This window comes from Arachis duranensis, chromosome 3 (genome assembly GCF_000817695.3).
Source record: "Arachis duranensis cultivar V14167 chromosome 3, aradu.V14167.gnm2.J7QH, whole genome shotgun sequence".
Taxonomy (NCBI): Eukaryota; Viridiplantae; Streptophyta; class Magnoliopsida; order Fabales; family Fabaceae; genus Arachis; species Arachis duranensis.
In genome coordinates this window covers 105,524,516-105,534,046 of record NC_029774.3, presented here as the reverse complement: position 1 = coordinate 105,534,046, position 9,531 = coordinate 105,524,516, and the positions used below count along the sequence as shown (strand labels likewise).

The 9,531-nt window shown below is 32.7% G+C and overlaps 2 protein-coding genes across 3 annotated transcripts; both read right to left on the bottom strand.

Moving 5' to 3' along the window:
• Positions 1-1,294: 1,294 nt before the first annotated feature.
• LOC107479969 (tetraspanin-10) lies at positions 1,295-4,521 on the bottom strand. Of its 2 annotated transcripts, none has more exons than XM_016100084.3 (12): positions 4,415-4,521; positions 3,466-3,636; positions 3,176-3,288; positions 3,014-3,068; positions 2,834-2,889; positions 2,444-2,491; positions 2,305-2,353; positions 2,137-2,220; positions 1,967-2,034; positions 1,748-1,873; positions 1,589-1,664; positions 1,295-1,510 (listed from the first exon to the last, which is right to left on the bottom strand). In XM_016100084.3, exons 2-12 carry the CDS (start codon positions 3,517-3,519, stop codon positions 1,445-1,447), a joined length of 795 nt encoding a protein of 264 aa, XP_015955570.1. In that variant the 5' UTR covers positions 3,520-3,636; positions 4,415-4,521; the 3' UTR covers positions 1,295-1,444. The 2 variants fall into 2 exon arrangements, 1 of the variants encoding a protein (XP_015955570.1); XR_001590349.2 differs by having other exon boundaries at positions 1,443-1,510; positions 1,734-1,873.
• On the bottom strand, positions 4,374-8,454 carry LOC107479985 (uncharacterized). The gene is made up of 14 exons (XM_016100108.3): positions 8,032-8,454; positions 7,213-7,875; positions 7,014-7,135; positions 6,823-6,940; positions 6,643-6,741; positions 6,249-6,548; positions 6,031-6,138; positions 5,850-5,921; positions 5,629-5,715; positions 5,357-5,428; positions 5,178-5,267; positions 4,924-5,031; positions 4,624-4,692; positions 4,374-4,523 (listed from the first exon to the last, which is right to left on the bottom strand). The coding sequence occupies exons 1-14, from the start codon at positions 8,287-8,289 to the stop codon at positions 4,449-4,451; spliced, it is 2,241 nt and encodes a 746-aa protein (XP_015955594.1). The 5' UTR covers positions 8,290-8,454; the 3' UTR covers positions 4,374-4,448.
• Positions 8,455-9,531: the final 1,077 nt, after the last annotated feature.

The following is a 9,531-nucleotide window of genomic DNA, read 5'->3' as shown; positions in this document are numbered from 1 at the left end:
CAACCCTAGTTCTCCAAAAACCTCTATGAGGTGCAAAAATAAAACATATATACATAGGAAAAATCTATACATACATATATACATACATACATACATATATATATATATATATATAACAAAATAATAAATATAAAAATACTTTAATATAAAGATAAAATTAAAAAATCTTTATCATGAAAAAAAATACTAGAATTTTATATTTAATAATAATCGGATTATAACTTGTTGATTATAATTTGTTGAAACTTAATTGTTTTTAAAATATTATTGAAGATATGTATTTTAAATTTTAATTTTAGATTTTTGGCTATTTTTTATTTTTTATTTACATAGGATCGGTTCAACCAGTAGCTCATCAGTTTAACCGATAAACTAGTGAATTGGTTGCCTGATTGGTTCAGTGCTTACACCTATGCTCAGTGTATTTATAGTATAATAGATAATTGAGTAGCTCCACCTTTTATAGTAAATAACCGTTTCCTTTTTTTAAAAAAGTTGTTGAGATCTCCTTTTTAGATGAGTAGAAGATATCTTAAAAGTCAATTACTTACTTAGATAAGTGGAACCAACTCTTGTTGCGGTGTCCGATCTCTATAAAATTGTATAAGTGTGGATTGAGTTATTGGATCTTTTAATTGGAACTATTCATTTTAGGCCTGACTATGTTTATAGGACAGTATGAAAAGATATTATTATTGAAATATCTATCAACTATTCTCAATGTGACTTGATAGAAAATGTGACCTGTGAATGATAGTGGGAATATATATACAACCGAAAAGAATAAATATATAAATCAATTAATATTATTTAATTTTTTTCATTTAACATTTTTACTTTTTAGAAGATTTAAAATAAAAATTTATTTAAAAATTGATTAATATTGATAAGAAAATTTGACTCCTTAGTCAAAGTCACCAAAACATCAGAAAGGAGTTGTCCCTCTTCAAAACAACACCACCAATGGGTTAAGGACTTCCATATTAACCACCAAGTAAGAAGATTTTTTTTTTTTTTGGTGACTTACCAAGTAAGAAGATTGGTGTTGCCAAGTTGGAACCTTGAATTTTTTTTATTATTTTATAGTGTATTTAACAAAATTTTAATAGTAAAATAAAATCTCTAAAAAAAATCTTCTCTTAAAAAAATTATAATATATATTTTTTAAAGATATTTTTAACAGTATAAATAAAAAAATATTTTTATATTATTATATCTAAACATAATTATTTTTACATAAAATTATTTTTACTTTTTTAAAAGATCTTTTAAAAAAATCACTTAGACAAAGATATTTTCGTAAAAAGTCCATCCAAACAAACTCTCTAGGTATATGTAATGATTAATAGTGTTACATTTTGCACTCTAATTTTGAATTTTCTATGCACATCAAATAAAAGAATAATATTGGAGATATCAACATAATATGATAATATTCAAGTCTTCACGCTTTAGAATGGCCCCTGGCAGCATTTCGTCTTGCACAGCATCCCACAAAGTATACAATACACTGCCATTTCAACAAAACCATGTCATGAAAGATTATTATTATTGAAGGGTTCGTTGATTTTGGTCAGCAATGTCTTACCAACACAACAAATAGCACAACATTGAATATTGCTACAACTCTCCACTCAATTTTCATGTATTGTGCCACTCCAGCCCTGCAAAATTACGCAATCATGAGTATGACCATCGACATGCAGAGAACAAGAACATGAATAATGGGCTACCTGGACATGCTTACTTGCAAGAATCACAGTCATAACATTTGATAGCTCCGGAGTTTTTGTATCGCTTGCAATCTTTGTTAGCACTAGCCGGATGAAATGTCAAGTCATAGTAGGAGGAATTTACAGCGGGAAACCCACATCTAAGGACATAACATGAAAATAACTATTGAAATGTACTTCGGCGACTGCTATAAACAACGGAAATGCATTTTGAACTGAAGAACATAACTTACTGGGAAGGTGGTCGGCAGCAACCAGCCTCGACAGGGCTCAACTTAGCTAATTTATATTCTTTGAGAGTCTGTAGCATGAAATTGGAAATGGGATAAATCAGAATTCTTTGGGTAGAGGATAAAACAACTAGCATATAACTAATTTCAGTGAAATACTGCAGGGCCCGGACCTTATATTTTTTGGATAGTTTATTGCAGTCATCAGATTTAACAAGACAAACCCTAAGTCGCTCCCAGTTGTGAGAATTGTTCAACTGAAATAAAAAGAACATATCAAGAAAGTTCCTCTTGAAATGTTATTGTGCATTATCAATTCTCTATGTTGATAATAACCTTACCTCTTTGAGAAACCAAGAGCTATAATCTTGAAGTTGATACTCCTTGTACCTAACCAGACAAGAAGGATGTCATTCATGGTTTGCTATCATGAAGGAGTATAATTATGTCAACATAGAAGGATATTGCTTGAGTCCCTACCTCAAGCCAGTCACACTATGACCTGATCCATCATTAGTCACAATGAACCTGACACAATGGTAGAAGATTATATAAGATCTGAGCAGGAGTAGTATAATTCATTCAGCTTGATTAGCTGATTGATATACAGAATACGTAACACACATCTGTTTACACCACATTAAAATTAAAATATATAAGCAATTTTTTGAGCTTCACATGTTTCCACTTTTCGCTAGTTTTTTATATGTAATAAATTCTAAAACATTAACTACCTGCTCCCGAGAATTTACAAAGAGAGCAGTCATCCTAAATTGGATTAAATGATGAACATACCAACATAGTACAGCAATGTGAATACAATTATGTTAAGAGATGTTAATAACATTGTCAATGAATTTGCATACTTACACCAACACAGTGAACACCAAGATTCCCACCAAGACAAAGAACAGCAAGATCAGATACTGCAGGTGCAATGTTAAAGAGGCTAACTGAATTAAAATTTTCTAGGTTTTGGATTAGAATAGAAAAACGAAAGAAAGCATTATGCGCTTATACGAGCATCCTAAGAATGTATGATAAGGATACAATCCACAACAGTATGGAGTTATTTTTCAGGGCGCCCAAAAAACCGACTATGGATCTGTACAACATAGAAAACGTGATACAAGGATTACAAACTAGCAGAAAAATATTGCAAGATAAAAAAAAATAAAGCACCAAAATCATGAGGAATGCTAGAAAGCTGACATTAAGAAAATAACTGCTCCAAGGGCTAACACAGGTAAAGTGAGAGACTTTCTGCACCCATCATGATGCATGCTCATCCACACCCCAAATACTATGACAACGATGGCTAAAACCTGCAAAAGGAGTCCATCAGAAGTGAAGTTAGCTGCTAAAAACCGTAGCCTGGGGTATGCAAGAGTAAACAGCAGAAAGTACATTAAGTGGAAAATGCAGCAAAACCAAAAGATTGAATTTTGAAATTATGAGAGGAAATGTAGGAAATGGGTATTCAAAGATGGTGAAGAAGTTACCATGGTGAGGAAGTTGATCCATCTGGTAACGAAGGTGCTAGTTCCGACACCCATTGTTTGTTGTCAAAGGAAGGAGAAGTGAGGAAGTGAGTCTTGAAATTTGATGGGTCGATGAATATGCGCCGCACGCTGCACGCCACGAAATGGAACACGCTACGGTACGACACGACACTCCATGAAAGAAACACAAACCTTTTAGCTTTTACACAGTAATGTACCTATGTCTTTATTCTCAGAGATATTCAAACTTCAGTCAAACTCTGGTCAATTACAACGTTAACTCCATCCTATGCTTCAGCACAATATATTTCCTTTTCTCTGTTTCCTTTTTTCCGAAAATTTAAATTTTTTATATTTTAAATGTACTAAAAATAATTTTAAAATTTTGCTAACGAATGATAGGCACTTGTTAAAATACTAATTGGAAAAAAAATTAAGTTTTTAATTTATTTATTAAAAAATACTAATTTTTTTTACTAATGCTAATCTTAAATAATTGACTTAAAATTTAATGGTTTATCTATTTTCAAAGCAATATTTAATCTTGTGTCTTATGCAAACTCATGCTACTATATTCCAATTTTTTGTATAAGGCAAACTCTATAATTCAATTAATCTTTTACCAAATATAAACATATCTTGTGGACATCTATATCGTCATAATTGTTCTCCCACTTTCAGATTTTAATGCAAATTTTAAAAACATGTATTTACTAGGAATTATATACATTAAGACGCAAATCAAACCATTTCAAGATTCAAGATTCCTCTACAATCTACATGTTTCCTTCTTTCACTACAATGAAGGCCACCCAATCCCACCCTCAAAAAAGGACAAAACTTTATAATGAAATTGCACAACTATGCTCTTGCCCAAGTGGGTGTTTCACCGTCCTATCTTGTAATATCTATAATCAACTTCGGTTGGAGGTTTGCAGCCTGCACTCACCAAAAGAATATGCAGTTTTTGCACTTTGCAGCCACTATTCCACTCTATTGGTACATGTCATTATCACCGATTTCATCCTTTCTTTATCTATACACGTTTCAACTATCACCTGCCCAACATGATTCATATGCAGATTAAAGGGGTTAACATCAATCATCCTTTCAACTATCACCTGCATATAAACAAAGTAGACCACCAAAAATCATTACCTCTTGTATTTTGTTTCCAGATCGAGCCAGCAACTTGTACTGATTGTCGAAGATCGATGCCATGTAAACCTGCAAGCAAATAAACCAAGAAGCAATCACATTTTTCACCAGCAACATTATATTTTTCAACTACAAAATTATAAGACAATAACTCCACATGAGAGTTGATCAATCTTCCTCAACCATGTGCAGAACCCAAATTGCATGATGCATAATGCTAACTTGATGGCAAGTTCTGGCGGATTAAAAGCAAACAATTAAATGCATATCCACTTGCAGAGGTTCAAATGTGTTTTATACCTGGAAAGTTGGTGCCAAACCAGGGCTTCTGAAGAACCGGCCTTTTGAAACAGACTCGATCCCCTCAATCTTTTGTAATTCTTTGATGAGAGATTCAACTTCAGGCCACTGTCAAAAACAAGCATGATATTATAATTAGCCATGTCAAACCATAAAAGCAACCAGAAAATAAAGAGAAGTGTAGTTGATTACACTACTTTTCAAAGTATTTAAAGTAACTTCTATATTCCCAGATAAAGATTGAAGGTCATTACCTCCTCATCTGTTTGAGCTTCTTCCAGTCTCCCATCTAAGTGTCCATGCTCCCCAACTACAGACTCCAAGGAATCCATTAATGGATCGGGCTGCCAAAGGAAGGTCGTGATTTGTAAAATCTCCAAGTTTTAAAATAAAGAAAATGTTCAAAGATTAAATATTCATGTAGATATATTACCGTGACTCCCTTTAACGATAAAGATATGCGCCCAAGAGCAAAGTCTAATTGCAGAACTTTTGCCTCTATAACCTGGAGCAAGAAGTAGGACTCAAAGTAAAACACAAAGTAGCGTAGAAAGACTATGCACATCTAGGCTACGCAATTAATGCCTCCTATACTTGGAGAATGGAAAATATTTGGCTAATTCCATAGAAATAGATCATTTATAGCTTGCATCCAAAAATAATTCTCCACTTTCCTAATTGTCACACTGTCATTGAGGAAAATACCTGACCAATCTTGAAGTATGATGCTGGGTTCAAGGTGGCATCCCATGATAATTCTGATTGATGAATTAGTGCAGACTCCCCTTCAAGCTACATGCATGCACACACACCAAAAAAGAAAAGGTTAAACAAGGTACTTCCACTTCTCGTTGCTTTAATAAGACAACGAAATAAGATTGTCAAAATGAACGACCCATATATTAAATATAAAATGCCTTACATACCTCTACAAAAATCCCAAAGTAAGTTATCTTCTGGATGCAACATTTTACTATATCCCCAACCTGAAGTCTAGCCTGCCATAAGAAACAAAGGAGGTATCGAAAGATCACTTGATGTTGCATCCACTCAACAACACATGCCTCATGCTAATTCAAGAACAGTTATCATAACTTAAGTAGTTACCATGAGATTTCTCTTCTTCTCAAGTAGGTCTTCCTTCTCTTTTGGTTTTAATGAAAATATGAGCTTTCTAGATTTTCTTTCTACGGATAATAGATTTGCTCTAACTTTCTGCATATAATTGAGTATTATTAAAAAGAATCATGATATTCAAACCTCACATTTGAAAATAAATTTTGGGAAAATATCTGTAAAGTGTTCTTGTATTTTAAGCACCAAACCTGCCCAATAAAAGAGGACAAGAACTCAATTTTCTCTTGGTCATAAATCCTTAACAGATCTTCCATTTTCATATCTGGAGAAAATTTCTCTTCAACATTAGTATCATTCTCCTGATATAGAGGAGAATTGGGAGAAATTTTATTTTTTTCAGCATCATAGGTTGTAATAGTGTCTAAACTCTGCTTGTACATGGATGGATCCAATCCCTTCTTTCTTAACCATGACTCAAAAGCTAAGAACTTCCACTTGGAAACAAGGTTACGGTACGGCAGGAATCCTACCAAAGATCCAAAAGATACCTGTAAAATAGTGTAATCAAGTTCAGAGGCTATATACAAAGAGAAATGCATTCCATACTAAGAAATATTACAAATGAAGATATTAAGTACTTACAATGAAGCCTTTGCTACTACAACTTAATATTTCCACATCTGCCCTATCTCCATTCCTAATCAAATCTTCTGCCCTGGTCCAATCAGCATCTTCACCCTCCTACATTAACAAATAGCATAAAGGTTCTATTCAAAAGCATCAGCATCTGATAAATAACTTATATACTCCATATAATCTGACCTGAAAATCTGAAACATCAACAAGATTCCCTAGTTCATCATTGTTTTTGTAACCTCCGGTATTCATAAAAGCATTCTCTTCAACAACATCTGAGGTTTGCTTCACATGTTGGTCTAATCTATATTGAAAATGCCTTAAAGTTATTGCAATCATAAACTGAAATATACAATTATAATGGTAATTTCACATACCTTTGCGGCTTTCCCTGTAGTGGAACTTGCACAGACAAGTCCACTTTATCAACTGAATTTAAATTTGACAGTTGACTTGAATCAGACAGCTCCTGCTGGAACTCATAATGCTGCTCCAATTCCTAATCAATCAAGCATGAAATTAATAAAAGACAAGTCGCATACATGATTCTATATTCCAATGAATATTAGCACCTACATCATTTTTAAGCATAACATTTGAATCAGCAGACTGTTCATCATTGTTGCTCTCCGGTCTATGAGGCTGTTCTAATAATGTCCAGTTACCAGCTTTACCTCTTGAATCTTCTACACTGATCTTCAAATCATTTTCATTGTCCGAACGAGTAGAAGACTCTTGGTTTGTATCTTCATCCTTGGCAATTGGTGGTTCAGGCTTCCTCAAAAGCGACATATCACTAAACGTCTCCTTCACTTGTCCATCCCGCATGTGCTGATACAAATTTGGTCTTACTCTCAACCTTGACAACACGTCCTCGTCATCCTCTTTATACACGGTTGGCTTTCTCAGAATAACATTAGGAGCACTACTTACATTAAGACTCCCTGCATTACTCTGCAGTGGCCTTTTCAGAATACTTTTATTGACATTCCCTGCATTACTCTGCTGTTGGCTCGGTTTCTTAATCTCCAATGGAACTTTGTTATCAATGGATTGGAAGCTTGCCCCTTTAGCCGGAACAGGCCGCACCAAACCCAAACCATCCAATTTACTCGATGACTTCCTTTCCTTAGAACCTTCAAATGGAACTTCCTCCACCTCAACGTGTTTCCCCTTCTTATAATACGATTTCTCAATATCAAGAAAAGTAGCATCAGGGTTAGCTTTTCTTCCCATTATCTGAAACAACAAGTACCACAATGAATATAATTCATCAACAAGCATATACACAGAGCAAAATTCAAGTTATTCCTTTAAGGACCATAACAAACAAATAGAAATAAATAGGCAAAAGGGTGAATGAATAAGGAAAATTGAGAAGAAAAAGAAAGGAACCTTGGCGAGAGTAAGCTTAGGGTCCTCTCCAAGTAAGCGTCCAAACTTGAGTTCCATCAAGTCCTGGCTATTGAGCTTCGGGGGCTCTTCCTGCGTGGCAAAGACCCTTAGTGAATTGGGTCTTCGATTCAAATGAAGTGTTCTCGTCAGTGGTGTTGGTGTTGGTCTTCTTCTATCAGATGAAAATGAAGGAAGGTAAGGAAGGTGGGTTTCGCTGGTGAAGAAGGATTTGCTACTGGCAAGTGCATGGAAACCCATTTTCCTCAAAGTTTGAATTTGCAAGTTCCGAATGTTATGATTATTCTTCTTATTGAAGGGTTTTAGCGTTACATGCTTTGCGAAATTGAGAATCCGAAAATTTGGCTTTGGATAAAACAGCTATCGAGCAGAGAGAACAGGAGAACAAAGTGTTATCCTAAGCATTGTGACGTGGCTTTAGAACTTTTTTTTTCTCCTTTACTAATTTAAATCCAAATATATCTAAATTATACCGCTCATCTAATTCGATCCAAATTGAACTGATTCAAAATCGTACTAATTTAGATTTGATTGGATTGTAATTATAACAAATCCATGGATTAGATTAGATTTTAGATTTACTTCTCAAATTTGATCAAATCTATTCTAAATCGCACATAATATAATATTATTATTTTTTATCATATTTAAAATTTTACTTGTAATATGTTCAATTTATTATATATTTTTATCTTATTCATGCATTATTTATTTAATGAATATTTTAAAAATTTAAATTAAGATTTATTTATTTATTTTAATTCATCTATAATTTATTTTTTATTATTATATTATTGTTAGTTTTCAAGATACGTATAGATTTGTTATATCATTGTTAGTTATTTAAGAGTTGATATTAAGACTTGTTATGTATATTTAATTTTTTTTCATTTACAAAATTGTAAATTCAATTCAATCCAGATTACTTGAAATTGGATCGAATTAGATTAGATTATCTAAAAAACATTATCCAACCAAAATCGAACCGCAAATAAAATTAATATTCACATCAGATAAATTTAGATGAATTTTTGACTCTGACTCAAAACTGATGTAAATCGCACCACAAACATTCTTAAATAATATTACGATAACATTAGTTTAATTCTATCATGAAACCCAAAAAAAATCGTAGATAAAAAAAAATTAAAGAATAAACTTTTAGTTATATCTTTTATAAAAATCTTATAGAAATTTTTAATGTATTAAGAATTTAATTTTTTATTAATAATTAATTTTAACGTTTATTTAAAAAAATAATACACATACTTTTATATTTAATCTAAGTTTTGTTTTTCCTTATATAAAATTATAATTGAATATTGTCGCCACTTTTTTAGTACTCCTTGAGCTAATCCCTCATAGTTTTCGCGCATTAAGCTCAGGAATACGGTGATGGTTTGAGAGTAGTTGCAAATATTCTATTCTTCGCATCCATGCACAACAAAATTCAGGCCATTTTTCTATGGACTACGCTCTTTC

Bases quoted from the DNA above. Each gene is read 5' to 3' on its own strand.
- LOC107479969 (XM_016100084.3), bottom strand. From the start codon at position 3,519: ATGGGTGTCGGAACTAGCACCTTCGTTACCAGATGGATCAACTTCCTC. The intron at 3,069-3,175 runs GTCAGCTTTCTA...TATGTTGTACAG, and splicing joins GGAGCAGTTATTTTCTTAAT to ATCCATAGTCGGTTTTTTGG. The intron at 1,665-1,747 runs GTAAGCATGTCC...GTAATTTTGCAG, and splicing joins TATGACTGTGATTCTTGCAA to GGCTGGAGTGGCACAATACA.
- LOC107479985 (XM_016100108.3), bottom strand. From the start codon at position 8,289: ATGGGTTTCCATGCACTTGCCAGTAGCAAATCCTTCTTCACCAGCGAA. The intron at 7,876-8,031 runs GTTCCTTTCTTT...TTGTTGTTTCAG, and splicing joins CTAAGCTTACTCTCGCCAAG to ATAATGGGAAGAAAAGCTAA. The intron at 5,032-5,177 runs GTAATGACCTTC...TGTTTTTGACAG, and splicing joins AAGCTCAAACAGATGAGGAG to TGGCCTGAAGTTGAATCTCT.